The sequence below is a fragment of the Lemur catta genome, chromosome 15, assembly GCF_020740605.2.
Source record: "Lemur catta isolate mLemCat1 chromosome 15, mLemCat1.pri, whole genome shotgun sequence".
NCBI lineage: Eukaryota > Metazoa > Chordata > Mammalia > Primates > Lemuridae > Lemur > Lemur catta.
In genome coordinates this window covers 38,539,010-38,554,966 of record NC_059142.1, presented here as the reverse complement: position 1 = coordinate 38,554,966, position 15,957 = coordinate 38,539,010, and the positions used below count along the sequence as shown (strand labels likewise).

Below are 15,957 nucleotides of genomic sequence, written 5' to 3'. Positions count from 1 at the left end.
ATTAAACAGCAACTGCCACAAAGACATCAGATATTCAGAATCTTCTGTTTCCTCAGCACAAGCAGTTTTATTCCGGGACCTGGGTCCTGTTCGGAGCTGGCTCTTCCTTTATGAGTCTCTCGAACCCTCAGTTTAGAGCTGGGGCTTGTTTATTTGGGGGGGTGGGGAGAGGATGTGTGTATTTGTGGTTTTAATATCTGTTTTCCAAAAGAAAATCTATGGTACACCAAATAATCTTTTTGTGGACCTTGATCTGACCTTCTTAGATAAATGTACAATGGAAAAACTCCACGGAAAGATTAGAAAGACACCTGAGACTAATACCCATCTGACGTCGTGGGCCACACCCCCGGGTTACAACTGGGAGGGAGGAAGCAAACTGTCATATTGATGTGGTTCTAAACAACAACAATGTGTGTAAAGGCCCAGGGCACTTCGGCATTGACCAAGAGGAAACGCATGTTGCACAATGATATGATCTTGTTGGTACAATTGTCAGAGCAGGGAACTCCCACAGCAAAGGGCATAAAACCATCAGGGCAGTCTGAGGCGGCTCAGTTCTGTGGTGCCAGGGAGTGGAGCGGAGCCCAGCCCTGCCCCAAACGCAGATGGGACCATGAACTCCAGCCACGGCTTCAGGCAGACCACCTTGGCCTCCTTCCATGGCACCGGCAGTGGCTGGGGCCAGGCCAGGTGCTTCCCCCGGGCTCCCAGCGTCCACGGCGGTGCGGGGGGTGTCCGCATCTCCCTTTCCTACACCACGCCAAGCTGCCTGCCCCATGGAAGGGCTTGGGGACCTGGAAGAGGCAGTTCCCTCCTCGGCGGGAACGGGAAGGCCACCATGCAGAACCTCAACGACCGCCTGGCCTCCTACCTGGACAAGGTGCACGCCCTGGAGGAAGCCAACGTGAAGCTTGAAAGCCGCATCCTGAAGTGGCATCAGCAGAGAGACCCTGGCAGTAGGAAAGATTACTCCCAATATGAGGAAAACATCAGCCGCCTGCAGGAGCAGGTAAGATGCTGGGTGACCCTGGAGCTCGAGATGGGGCTGCATTGCCAGAGGACCCCCAGGAGGAGAAATCAGTACAAAAGACAGTTTCCAGAAAATGGCAAAAGAGCTTAAAGTCATTGTGCACAAAGGTTTTTAATCTGGACTTGGGAAAATCTGTTTTGTATAACGAATCTCCTATACGTGAATTACATAGAAAAAGAAGGCAGCAAAAATTACAAAAGTACTATAGATTATTTTTAAAATGAGACTGCCTGATTTTTCATACAGCAAAAGGTAAATCTAAAACATGTGAGGCAAGCAGCCGCTGTTCAGTATCACTTATGATCCAACAGTGTCAGAGTGACGATAAGGGCTGGTATTCGTGTCGCATGCTCCGTGCACAAGGCCAAGAGACTGTTTACTTTCTCATTGCATCAGTTCTGCTCCACCTCAAAGTCCTGGCGACAATGAGGTTATCCACCAACAAAAGGCTGAGTTATACCATTCTGGAGATTAAACCTAAAGGTTTTCACTCTACTGACAGGTTGATCACTGTGACGTCCCCGGATATTTCTTTTTGGGGGCTGCTAGAAGATAGAGTTGCTCAGAGTTCTGGCAATGGCATATTGCTAGAACAAATAGTAATAAAATGAGTATAATTTTTAGAATCTTAGAGTTGGGATGGGCTACAGAGACCTTCTTCATAAAAGAAATAATTTTTTAACCAAATATCAAAAAAAGCTAAGCACATACCTTCTGGGCCATCTCATAACATTAGCTAGAAGTAGAGGGAATCCAATCTTCTCACAGGTTATTTTTTAAAGCTACCTAACTTCCCTCTTATTTTAAGCAGTCCCAGAAAATTCTTTGTAAGATCATGATTTATCCTGCCCTAGAAAGGGCATCGCAGGTTTCCAATATTTGGACCATATTATTTCACAACATTCAGTCCTCCTTGCTTGAATGTAGGAAGGACCAACCAAGATAATATAAATCTGTCCTTGTAATGAACCCTAATTACTGAATAATCAACCTAATAACTGACTGTGTAATTACTTTAACTATATAGTGCATGGTTGTCTTTATGAAAAAAAACAAGGTGACTCAACAGTCCTCATCGTGTTTTTTGTTTAATAAAGTTGCTTTGGTTTTAGAATGGAGGAAATAGAAGATTTTGACAACTAGACAGCTGAGAACATGACTCCCAAAAGAAATGTGAGATTAGACCTGGTCAAATAATTTAGGAGCCAGCAGAAGAAAGGAAGAAAAAAAGAAAGAGACAAAAGGGAGGGAAACATTTGTTGAGCACTTATTATATGCCCAGGCATCACATTGGGTATTTAATACACATAGCAACGCTGCCCAAGAGCTTTCTGCTATGATGGAAATGTTCTATATCATCTAATTTAATTCCCACAAAACCCTGGAAGGAAGCTGAAGCTCAGAAACATGTAATAGCCATTCAAAGCCACCAGCAAGAGGCAGAGGCGGGATTCTAACCCAGGTCTGTTTCTAGTGGCCATGTAAATGCCACCACAGTGTGGTGCTGACCAGCCTGCCTCATACAAAAATGATACTCATTATTAATAAAGATAATGCATTACATCTTCATTATTAATCATGCAACATATATTTCATACATATTATCTCATTTCATTCTCACAGCTCTGTAAAGCAGATATTTTTGTCCCCAATTTACAGATAAGGAGACTGAGGCTGAGTGGTTGTCCAAATTCTTGGGAAAAGAATTGAGGAAACTGAGTGGGTGCAATTTGGGGAGGGGGGTGCCGTGCAACTTGCTAGATGGCCTGGGATTCTGGGATCTGAGATTAAACGGGAAGCTTCTTCAGTTTCAAATTCCACTTTTTTCTGGATTTTTACTTCAGATGTTGCATTTTCTCTGCATTTGAAGAAAGCAACTCTTTGAAGTTGAGATTGTCCATCTATCCCAACCTCCCCCATTTGCAGATGAGAAAAAAGGGGCCCAAAGAGATCCCACAATTGCCTGGGGCTGCCCCTTCCTGGGTCTTGATGAATTGCTCTAAGTAGACACAGCTCTCTTCTACTCTTACTCTAGAGATAGTAAGTGTTACTCAAAAAGTCAATAAGCAATTGAGTTCAAAAATTAATCCAATCTTCTGACATCCAGACTCATACATAGCCCATAGGGCTATCATAAATAAAACTCCTTGAATGAGTCTCAGTAGTACTTACTGTATTTGGCATTTTGGTTTACAGTCAAAAATTCTATTTTCCTCTCCATGGTAGGAGATCATACACCCTGGAGCAACAATACTGTGCTAATTTATCAACTAGATTTTAAAAGGCGGCACTCAGGGCATTGGGGAGAATTCAGGTGATTAATTACAACATTCAATGCAAACGCTATGTCTCATATATTATTTTTCAATCCATCTTTATCCATTTATTACCATGAAGGTTGTCTCAGAAATAGTGGTTATATCATAATACTGTTATCAAGTAGGTCTGAAGAGTGGGAGATAGTTTTAAATGTGCTCTGTATCAAGCACATTTCAGAACTCGCACTCACGTACTATGAGAACGTTGGTTTGATGTGGGCTTTGCAATGAATTTAACTCAATTTAACTCAGAAATGCCAAATGAGCCCACAGATGGTATTTTTTATTTTCTGATTCTGTGGAATGCATAGGGAAAGGCTTCTCTGGATGTCAAGCAATACCTCACAGTATGTGTCAAATACAGTAATTCAGTGCACAAGGGAGTAAGGCTTCCCCCAGGGGCCCCCAGGCATTGTGGGATGAAGGTACTTTTCATTTTGCATGTACTTAGATAATACGAATAATAAGGGATCTGGAGGCGAGAGTATTGGTAAGGATTCCCCTAAGCAGCATTGTAGGGAGACAGGGAAATACCTACAGTATCCTTTCTGAGAGCAAAGGAAGACATCATAATATCATTTGGAATCCCATAAGGGGAAGAAGGAATTTGGGCAGGGGCAGCCAGCCTAGCTATTTCTCACCACAAACAGCAAAAGTTCGAGGATGCATCTCAACATATAAAACCTAGGGGTGTGTCCAATACAGTCATTGTCCCTAATTACAAAAGTGCTAGATTTTTAAAAAGAAAGCTGTATAATGTACACTTTTCTAAACTAATTCAGTTTCAACTCACTTTTTAGAGAATAATATGCCAAGAATATGCTATGTTACATTATTTCATTTAGTCTCTTCTAATTCTCGTAACTCGTTGATGAAGTGGCTATTCCTATCGCCATTTTATGGATGAGGATGCTGCGATGCAGCCGACCTCACTCAGCTAGTGAGCCCGGCAGCAGGACCCCAGGCGCTGCTCTTCAAGTCCCAGACCCAGTGCTCCTACGTCTCTGCATCCTGCCATTGTGCATTCATGATACCAAATTCCATGTGATCAGTGGAGCTTTAAATAGGATGAGATTTTTAAAAGGTGCCTTTGTATTCAGTTATAGCTTTGTCCTAAGAAAATCCTTTCTAAATAAAGGAATCAACTGTATAAATACAATGGGAATGTCACAGGATTCTCTGACTCCAACTAAATCACAGAAGTTTAGACCTAAGACCTCTGAGGCCACCTGTTCGTATACAAACTCCTTCTCTAACAAGTGATGAAACTGAAGCCCAGGGAGTGGACTGGCCCAAATCCATGCAGACGGTCAGGAACAGAGCCAGACAGAGAAAAGCTCCCAGTTTCTAGTTCAGCTCAATACTTGGTGCAAAAGTATTATGATACTTTTGACAATGAGACATCTTCTACCCCATTTGCCTAAAGACAGTGACATGCATCATATGTGCACTATTTCTCTGCATATAGCATACCTAGAAGTATTTACAAATCATATATACACACAAACTCACACACACACATATACACAATTGCTCAGGTAAGTGCTTTCAACAGTATTTTTCTTTTTAGGATAAAAAATTATATAACCATCTAGTGAAAGTCTTTAACTGGAGGCTTTATCACCATTACATCTTATTAAGCAGCTTCATTAGATGGTAAAGAATTATTTCAGTTAATATTTTAATAGCTACAATTGGAACCTTCTCATCAAAGAATAAGTTACAAACACATACACATACCTACAAGCTACATGTATGGCTACAGTCACTTTGGGCAAAAAAAGAAAATTGTGCTATGTGATGACTATTATAAGATACATTTAAAATTAGCTTGTCAGTTTTGCTCAGTAACACTGATTGGAAATGTGAATGCTATCACTAGTGAGAATTATGTTCACATCTAAAATAATTATCGTACTTTCAGAAAGCTGAACTAATAGTCACAATAAGAAAAGAGTCAGGACCCAAAGTCCTTTTAATATCATCAGATGTGGATGAGCTTAAGCAAAATGCTATGCCACGTTCATAACACCAAAAAGGCAGAAGAGATTTTGAACAATTACAAATCCTTCCCCTTCCTACATGGTTCTTTCAGCAGTTGCATCAATCCCAGACTGTCAAAACTCAATGTAAAAGAAAAGACAGTGAAATTGACTACACATCATATTCTTACTATAAAAATCATTCTGTGCTTTGCATCTAGTATGTGCTCAATAAATATTTATTGATTTGGTTATTATTCATCATTCCACTGCCAGAAAAAGAAATTGTCTGTGCTGACAAGTCAAATACCCAGGAAACTAGAGAACAGAAATGCAGTCATTTTGTGTGGGTGTGTCCACCTGAAATAACCCTTGATGTGCGTTTTACAGATAGCGGATGGTAAGATGAGCAATGCTCAGATGATCCTTCTCATCGACAATGCCAGGATGGCCGTGGACGACTTCAGCCTCAAGTACGTTTCTTCTTCAGTGTTGTACAGGTTTTTGTTTGTTTGCTTTAGAAAATGAAAACTCATCTTCCCATTACCCACATCTAAAATCTTATAATTAAAAGGCAAAGCAACAACAAATGCAAGGTGTGGTACTTGAATGGACCTTAGTTTAAATAAACCAGATATAAAACACAGAGCATGGGGAAATTTCAATATGAATCAAGAATTAGATGATATTAAAGAGCTACTATTAATTTTAGGTATGATAAATATTATACTTGTTTAGAAAAATGTCTTTTTCTTAAAGCATACATTCTGAAGTATTTAGTGACGAAATGTCATCATGGCTATAATTTGCTTTGAAATACTTCAGCAAGGAATATAGATGAAGCAAATATGGCAAAATACTAAAGGTTGCCAAATCCAGGTGATGGGCAGATGGCTGTTTGTTATTCTATTCTTCCCACTCAGTGTAAAAATTGACATGGACTCACCATCATAGAAAAGCACGGCATGAAACAAACATGCAAAGGGTATCCTGTAGGTATTCATTTTTTCTCATTAAACCTGAAAAGTAAGAGATTCACCTCTAAATTAAGGCAAATCCTTTCAAAGACCATGGCCTTCCAACAACAGGTGCACTCCTCTCTTCCTTCTAACCAAAGGTATGAAAATGAGCACTCTTTTAAGAAAGACTTGGAAATTGAACTTGAGGGCCTCCGAAAGACCCTGGACAATCTGACCATCATCACAACAGACCTGGAGCAGGAGGTGGAGGGAATGAGGAAAGAGCTCATCCTCATGAAGAAGCGCCACGAACAGGTAGGACCCCCCCCCACATGCCCCCCGCCCCCGGGGGCACCTGGTAATGAGCACAGCTCTTCACCTGCACATTTCAGGGCAATTCAATAGCTGCAGAAGAAACCACCACCTGGATGCCAGTCTTAGTGTCCTCCAACCTACCTAATCATAAAAAAATTAATATTTAATCTTTCCAATGTCAAGTTTATTCACGTGTCAAATATAAAAACCAACATGCGATTGTAATTGATGAGTTGGTCAACGGTTTCGTTACACAATGTTTACTTAGACGTATTTGTTAATACGATACTATAAGAATAAACGTGTGAGAATGAACTTCCTTCATTGACCTAATACGAAGCAAATTGGGGAACAATAGAATAAACAGAATCTGCTACAGACCAAGATAAATATGATTCATGGAAAAAATTAAGAATTCTGATTTCCAGAGGCATTTAACTGACTTTTAGAAAGTTGCCATCCATCTCAAGTCCCTGAGACTCTGACAAAATGATAGAAAATCAATTCCCATTTTAGGCAAACAAAATTGCTTCTGAACATCAAAGAGCCCAGTCTCCGAATAGCTGGTTAGACAATGGTCGTTAATTAAACCTTTCCTGTGGCTGCTTGGTTTTTATGAAATCCTATGGGTGTCAGCCCTGCAGAGTCATAAGGCATTGACAAGATTTGGAAAGCCACTACACTTTCTGGCTTTTGTTTACTGAACTGTTTCCTAAATGCTGTGGTGTAAAACCGGAAATGTTCAACTGCCTAATTAATTGTGCGGCCACTTCACAATGAACATTTGCTGAAGATGACTTCGCACACTGTGCAAGCATAACTCTTTCTGAAATATTTTCAACCAGGGACAAAGTCAGTAATCACATTGGCTATTCAATTACCTGTCTCGTGCTATTCTTTATTTTGTAAAATTATTAGAGGAAAAAATGCATATAATGTTTTGTCATCAAAAAGCAATAACTGAGAAACCAAACCAAACCAGCAAAAGTGTAGCGACCACATCAGCTGAGTTTTTGAAAGATCCATTTACTGCTGCCAATCAACACAACAATCCAGCCTTGTGATCATCACAGCAGATTGGTTTGCTTTCTCTGTTATTAAACAGGAAATGGAGGAGCATCATGTGCCAAATGACTTCAAGGTCAATGTGAAGGTGGATACAACTCCGGGGGAAGATCTGATTAAGATCCTGGAGGATATGAGGCAAGAATATGAGCTTATAATAAAGAAGAAGCACCAGGACTTGGACACTTGGTATAAAGAGCAGGTAAAAGACAGGTTGCCCAACTTCCCAAAGGTTCCATTCCCATGTGGCCCCAATGCTGACACCTCTGTCTCTCTTGTTCCCACAGTCAGCGGCCATATCCCAGGAGGTGGCCAATCCAGCAGTTGTTCAGAGAAGCCAAAGTGACATCCATGAACTAAAGCGCACTTTCCAGGCCCTAGAGATTGACCTGCAGGCACAGTACAAGAGGGTGAGTCGGGGCTAGGAAAATCCTGGCCCCCACATCACCTCCTCCATAAAGCCTTCCTTGATTTCTCTCCCAGGCCACAACACCCCAGATCCCTTAGGACAATCTCTCACTTTCCACTTTCCATCCAAATTGTTCATGATGAGAATGATAATAAGAGCTATTGTATATTGAGTGTCCAGACAGTGCCAGATGCTGTACAAAGTGGTTCACTGTATTAAATATCATTAATTCTCACACTGACCTTTCCAGGTAAGTCTTAGTGTCCCCATTTTAGAGATGAGGAGACCAAAGCTCCAACAGTCAATTGGCCAAGGTCACACAGCTAATAAGTGATCAATGGTGAAACCAGTGAGGTTTTCTGGGGAGGATTCTGGACCCCCATAATCTCTGTCCATGCCCTCTCCACTTACAACCAGGCTGCCCCTGCAACCCCCAAGATAAAGAAACTCTGGTGTCAACATGGTAGGTGGCAAGTCCAGGTCTGGCTAACTCCAAAGTACTGCTCTATTTGTTATGTATGTGAGTACGTTCTTGTGTCCAAGTCTTTTCTATCATCCTCATGGTTTAGGAAAATGCTTTGCATGAGTGTCATAAGCATTTAACATTTATTAAATATGGTCTATCATTTGATTCCCTTTATAGCCTACTGAATCTTCTAACCATTCATCAATATAATTCCTGAGTGCTACTTTACTCTTGGTCTTGAGAGGAAACAATTTGTTCATTTTTGTTACAGATGCACATGGCAAATTACTGTTATGTTTCATGAATCAATGATGGTGAACAGGCATTAAAAATGTGCACTGTGTCTTGGCTATGAGTTTATTTTTAAAATGTACACTATAGAGGCAAAGATAATGAGCACCAAAATAATTATAGTGCTTTGCAGCTTTCAAAGTATTTAAACATGCACTATTTCACAATAACCCTGTGAGGTGGGCAAGGCATGTATACCCATTTTCATGCACTCTGCTATCTGGCAATATTCTTAGCACAGAGGATTCGGTAATGAAGGAGTTTATATTCTAGCGGGAGTGACAGACCATAAATGTGCAAATCATCAAATATATGTTAGATGGAGAAAACTGTTACAAAGAAATGAGGCATGGGAGGAGGCAAAGATGTGCCAGAGTGAAGAGCTGCCAGGTGGTCAGGAAAGGTTTTGCTGTCAGGGTGACAGTGAGGAAAGACCTAACAGAGATGAAGAGGTGCTTTTGTGGCTTTGGGATGTGTTCCAGGAGGAGGGAGCAGCAAATGCAAAAGCTACAAGGCATCAGTGTGTCCAGTGAGTTGGAGGGACAGCAGGGTAAAGCCAGTGGGGCTGCAGTGAGTGAACAAAGGGAGGAAGAAAGCAGAGAAGAGGAAAGTGGCAGGGAGGAGGGAGGGAGGGCAAGGTCATGGGGTCACAATGGAGTCAGATTGTGCAGGGCTTCCTAGCCTACCTTGGAGCGAGGTCAAGAGGAACTCGAAACGGCAGGTATGAAGGACTCTTTGAGGAGCTTTGCTATAGGTGAAAGAGAGCCGAGCACTTGGACTATACCCAAAGGTAGATATGGCTTCAGGAGGGAAACATTGTAAGACGGGGGGAATTATTCTATTTGAAATCTGGTGGGAATGATCTAGTAGAGAGGAGAACACTGATGATGCAAGAAGGGTAGCGATTGCTGAAATGACCGGAGCACCAACAGCTCATGCATAATAACCGGAGGGAAGCGAGTACCTGGACATGGACTCAAGTATGTGGGTGGAAGTAATGGGGGAGCGAGGGGGGAGTCCTGTCCTAATTGCTTTCAGAGGGGAAGGCATAAAATGGCCCTCTGGGAGAATAGGAGAGTGATCAGACCGGGGAAATGCAGTTTAACTGCCAGGTTAAAGGCATCAGGGGCCCCCTGCACTAGCAGCCATAATAAAGTGAGAGTGTCCAGCACGGTTAAGAGTTTCTCTTTAAGATTAAAGTCATGTGCTCCAGAAAAGCAGTTGCTAAATCCAAACAGAACTGGGGCTTGAACCCAGTCCTCTGTATCCTAGCCCGGAAACTTCATTTAACAGCTTTTAGAATTTCTTCAAAAATGATAATATGTCACCATTGTCATAATCAAAAGGCATTGCCAGAGACTAGAGCTGCTAAATTTCCCCAATTAAAATACAGGACACTCAGTTTAGTTTGAATTTCAAATAAACAGAAAAGATTTCTTTTAGTATAAGTATGTCCCATGCAATAGTGGAACAATATTTGGGACATGCTTAACACCAAAAAATTACTCATTGCTCATCTAAAATTCAACTTTAACTGGATGTCCTCTATTTTTTTTTTTTTTTTTTTTTGAGACCCTTCCCTGAAGATACGAAGACAGCAGTCCCATTTGCTATCTCCTTCTGGGAGTTTTTGATCTAGCCAGAAATGAAATGCAAGCATAGGAGGTAAAGAACGGTTCAGAGCAAGGCAGCAGATTCCTCATCCCCAGATGGGTAGCATGGACATTAAATGCTGCAGGAGTGCCACGGAGTTGCCAAGAGCTCCCTGATACAACAGTGTCATGCCCAGAAAATGGGCTTCAAAAGTTCCAACCTGTAAGTCAGCTTACTTGTCATCTTGGTGTCCCCAGCAGCCACCAGGGCACCTAGAAAAGTAGTCGGCACACGCTAAGTATTCAACAAGCACGTGTTACTGAATCAATCAAGCCATCAGTCAGTTAACAAAAGAAATATCATTTCCTCTTTCAGAAATCTGCTTTGGAAAACACGCTGTCAGAAACCCAGTCTCGGTACTCCTGCCAGCTCCAGGACATGCAAGAGATCATCTCCCACTACGAGGAGGAACTGATGCAGCTGCGCCATGACCTTGAGCGCCAGAACAACGAACACAAGGTGCTCCTGGGCATCAAAACCCACCTGGAGAAGGAAATCACCACCTACCGCCAGCTCCTGGAGGGAGAGCACGAAGGGTAAGGTGAAGTCTGGCACGACAGGAGTAGGCAAAGGGCTCTCGGGTGTGTGTTCATGTCTCTGATAGGTTCTGTCAGCAATGGTCACTCTAGAGAAAGAAAGATTTATGTTAAATTTCTCCAAAAGATACGTATATCAGGTTGTATTTGATTAAGCAGCAAATGTGAATTAATCAGCTAATACTCCTAGGACACTGAGATTTGCAGCCAGGACAGTTAAAATTAGTGTATTAAAATCTCTAGAAGAAAACGACTAAGAAGGTTTTGGCTGTTGTGTTTCCCCGTGGGAATGCACACAATTTTGGCTCCAAAAAAGGAAGATGAGGAACGTTTTAGCTTAACAGCAGGAAAAGACTCCTAAGAGATGGAGTTGTCTAGATTTTCAGTCTGATATTTCTGAAAACCCAGAAAAAGACAATACTTGGCCATATAAAGGACACATACATTCTATGACCCAAGAGGATGAGTAAGTTAGAAGTTTAAAAAAAATACATAAACAAAATGTCATCGCACCAAACCTTGAACAATCTGAGAAGCTCAGGGTTCCCAAGCTTGAGACCTGGACCCTGGAAGGAATCCCAGTGGAGGCAAAGCCTGCAGCTCTGAAAGGAGGGGTGGTTAGGTGAACCTCCCCTGACCCCAGGGTTGTTTTGAGGAGGTACTCACTACCTTCCGGATCCAGGAGCTTCTCCCATTAACTCATGACCTTGAGACTGCTGAGCTCAGATAATTATCCTCATTAAAGAGCTGAGACTTTACAAGTAGGCAAACGCAGTTAGTTCATTCTGAGTCTTTAGGATTGTGGCTAATACTAAGTGCCCTTTAATCTTTATCACTTTTATAGGACAATGGAAGAATCTAAGACGTGCATGAAAGGTAAAAAAAAAAATTTCTTTCATTGTTTGAATCTATTTTTTTTAATGAATGAGCATGTTTATCCATTCTGTAGTAGTCATAACCCTTAATGTAATCCCAAATGTCCTGTGTTTCATTCCCAAATGGTCAGGAATTTTCAGTTAATGAATTAGGTAATACAGAATGAAGTGAGCTCTCATTATTGTCCTCAATATATATGAAAGGTCTTTACAAGCAGTAAAGAAGATTAAAATGGTAATAGTTTATCTTTATTAACTAAACCCCCCTAGGAAATTAAGTGTAAATGATTTCACATCACTTTTCCAACTCTATTCTGTTGAACACTAGTGAATAGAGATGAGAATAGAGCATCATGAAAGATGTGTTCTATGGCCAGATAGGGTTGGAAATAGTGTGTACCATGACCTTCTTCTTGAACAGGTATGTTGCATTTCAATATGTTAAAGATGGAATAAATACTACTTTGAGGAAGAAAAGGAACAAGACAGAGAAAGTCACAATGACAAAAGTTTTACTTTGTTTAACCCAGTATTCCCAAACATCTTTGACCTGGGCAACTTATTTTCTCAGATCACCCTTAATATCTCACTAGAAAATTCCAGCAAAACAGAGTCTGGGACAAGTGGTACTTTCTGATTAGTTTGTGGTAAACCTGTTCTCAGGCATTAGAGATTCACATAATCAGAGTTGGAGGAATCATCACAGCTGGTCTAACACTATCCCTCTGCAAGATATGACGGAAAATCTTTGAGTCTCTCCTTATACATGTCCAAGGATGGGAACCCATTACTCCATGGGATGGCCCAGTCTTCTGTTAGAGAGGTTTGATTTTTAACAGAGTTCTCCCTTGTATCTCTGTTAATGGTTTCAATCCTTCTCTATGATATAGAATTGGTTTATTGATGTGCCAACAAGGCACTTATTCAAGTAAGTCAGATCTTTGAAAACAGCCATGATAAACATCCCTCGCTTCTCACCTATCCCCCACATGGCATGCTTTCTAGATTTTAAAGTGAGGTGCACTGAATGGCATTTAGTGTTCTGCAAGCTCATAGGATCTGTGCTGCAAGTGCTACAAAGCCCACACATGCAGAAGGGACTCCTCCAGTGCTTGTGGTCAGAGACTAGATCCTGAATCAGGCGCACCAAGGATGAAGGTCTTGGCCTCCAGAAGGTGACACTGTTCAGAGACCCTCATTTCCTGGAGAGTGGGAGGGAAAAACCCTCCTTGGGGAGATCCCTTTTCACTGCAGCAGATCCCACCACATTGCTTGGTGATCATTTTGGAAGGCACAGAGCCTTCAGGGGCTGAGGGTAAGGAGCCCAAAATGGGTACGGTTCACATAGTTGGGGGAACATGGCAGTGACCTCTCTGGTGCTCTTTCCCTCAGTGTCTGCAGCTCCAAAGATCAAGGCTATCACACAAGAGAGCATCAACGGAAGAATAATTCTTTCCCAAGTGAATGAGATCCAAAAGTGTGCGTGAGGCCAATGAGAATTTCTGCCTGTTGTAAAAACTATTTTCCCCCAGTGGAAAGCCCCCACCCAGATACTAATGAGTAAGTCCTAAAAGTTAACCTTGGAGTTATCAAACTCAGAAAGTTTTATTTTTTTTCCTCCTTAACAATCTCACCAGACTTCCCATGATGCTCTTAATATATTGCACTTTTTGGATCCAAGTATGAGCTTATGAGTTTAAAGCTCTACTTTCCTACTACAATCTTCAGATTCCCACCGTTGTGCATCTGTTTTGTTGCCAATAAAACTCCAGACCAGCTGCATCATGTCTTTTTTTAATATCATTAGGCAAGACAGCACCTCAATGTCTCATCCTAACACGGGTTCCTCAGGGCATTGTCCGTGAAAGATCCAGAGGGATCTTAAGGCTTCAAACACATCCACGGCAGCCAAACACAAGGCAGCATTGTCACCCCAAAGCCATGCAACCTAGGCATGAGATGTGGTCCATGGGGCTCTCCAGGCTTCTGCCAGGGGGAAGGGAGGGAAAGAAACAGAGAAAAGGAAGCCTGAAAAGCCTCGCTGGGAATATGAGATGACCAAATATTATTCCATCTCTCTTTAAAAAAGAAAAAAAAAAAGCTGAAGGGCTTAAAAGAGAATTAAAGCTAGAAAACAAAAATCCTCATTACAGAGGAATATTAAGACCTTAAAAGAGGAAGTGATTCATCCAAGATCCAAATTGCAAATATTAAGATCCAGAGTGTTATGTTGAGCTCTAGTAGGTGCCTAAACCTCCTCTGTCCCTCTGCCCTCTGAAGAAGATGCCATTGTCTCACATCCTAGGAGTGTGGGTCATTGTTCTGAGGTTGGTACAGAGGAGCTGCCCTGGAGAAGAGGAAAGTAGAGATCCACATATCCATTAAGACATCATCAGTATGTTGTACATGAAATTGTAAGATATTAATAACTTAAGAGACCATAGGCACGGGATAGTCAAAACCTCCCATTTCACAAATAAACCAAGGGCCAGAGCAGTGAAGGCATTTACACAAATACTCACTGACTTGGTGCAGTGGGTCTAGATCCAGGTCTACTGACTCCTGTTAACAGTCATGTAACTAAAAGTGGGTGTAACTGAGTGCTCTTGTCATCTAACACATTGGCAATGCCCCATATAATTTTTTTGCCTCTGTGTTTTAATACTCTCTTGGAAAGGATTGTTTTTGATATTTTCTGTTAAAACTGGATTCATCTTCTCTTTAGGGCAGCAATTGGTGTTTCTGATCCTTAATGCCCACAGAATAGAATACCAGCCCCTAACAATCCGAAATCAGGCAAAAAGAACCCAGGATAACAACCATATCATTACAAAAACATATTATTGATTTGACTAAAATATATGAATTTCCTGGAGTAGAATTATAAATTTATCTTTACTGTGTGATTATTTCAAAGAGGCTCAAAAATAATCAATACACAAACTTCTTCAATGAGTTTTCTTTGTGCAGTATTTGTATGTGGCGGCTTTTGATGTTATTTTGGACAACGATGGATCTATATCAGACTTCATTAGTTCTCTTTTTCTATTTCACTTTACTAAAAGAATCTCGTGTTAATAGGATATTATAGTCTCAAAGCAGATGTAAAAATGAATTTTTTCTCTATTTTAGCACCAATTCATTCTGCTATTTTGGACACCATTACCTCTTTCTTCAAATCTAGAAACTGTACATAAAATACACATTTTTCTCAAGGTGAAGCTTGAGCACTGCTAGAAAATCTTTTCAAGAATATTCAAAAAGAAAATGACCAACTGAAGATAAAATTATAATATCAACCCAGAAAACAATCACTAAACCGTCCATTGGCAATCACAGTTTGCATATGATTTGGTAATAGTAAATCATAACGTATGAATAATTTTTTATCCAAGGACCTAAAATCTTCTAAAGTCTTATTAATTTTCACAGAATCAATTAAGGTGACCAGCTCATCCCAGTTTGCCCAGGAAATTCCTCAGTCCCAGACAAACTGGAGAGACTGGTTACACTGTAAATAAGGAATTGCCTCTGTTTCACTAAGAAGAGGCAAGTAGAGAGAAATTAACCATAAAAGCAACAATTCCGTGATTTTGGGCTCTAGGTAACATAGAACAACCTTTTTCTCACATTTAAATCAGCCCAAAAATCTTTCAAAGTTACAGATCGATTAATGCCTGCATGTTCAGGTGAGTTACCAACCAAAGAAGTTTTTGTTTGTATTTGGTTTTGACCAGCACACACCCAACCCACATAAAAGAGGTGGTAATAAATTCTACTGTTTTCATTCCAGAAACAGTTTGAATAAATAGCAATCATCATTCTATTGCCCAAAATCCAACTAAACAAATAGTTGGATAATCCAGAGAAGTATAAAGTATTAATTTGGAATTTAACATTTATGTCAACATATTTGCCCACAGTATCATAAAAGGGCTGAGTGGATAGACATAGCTAATGTTGCTCAATCCAATCAAATACATGGCTTTATAGGCTCATTTTTCTGCTACTATTTTTACACACCCACCCTGTTGATATGTGAAATTGGGATCTAA

General features: G+C 40.9%; 1 protein-coding gene across 1 annotated transcript; it reads left to right on the top strand.

The window, feature by feature from the left end:
* Positions 1 to 266: 266 nt before the first annotated feature.
* On the top strand, positions 267 to 13,680 carry KRT23 (keratin 23). Its single transcript, XM_045526459.1, has 8 exons — positions 267 to 1,012; positions 5,724 to 5,806; positions 6,451 to 6,607; positions 7,713 to 7,874; positions 7,960 to 8,082; positions 10,807 to 11,027; positions 11,872 to 11,903; positions 13,295 to 13,680. The coding sequence occupies exons 1-8, from the start codon at positions 617 to 619 to the stop codon at positions 13,387 to 13,389; spliced, it is 1,269 nt and encodes a 422-aa protein (XP_045382415.1). The 5' UTR covers positions 267 to 616; the 3' UTR covers positions 13,390 to 13,680.
* The last annotated feature ends 2,277 nt before the right edge of the window (positions 13,681 to 15,957 follow it).

Coding starts and splice junctions, on each gene's coding strand:
- KRT23 (XM_045526459.1), top strand. CDS start 617: ATGAACTCCAGCCACGGCTTCAGGCAGACCACCTTGGCCTCCTTCCAT. Junction 8,083..10,806: donor TGCAGGCACAGTACAAGAGG/GTGAGTCGGGGC, acceptor TTCCTCTTTCAG/AAATCTGCTTTGGAAAACAC. Junction 11,904..13,294: donor ATCTAAGACGTGCATGAAAG/GTAAAAAAAAAA, acceptor TCTTTCCCTCAG/TGTCTGCAGCTCCAAAGATC.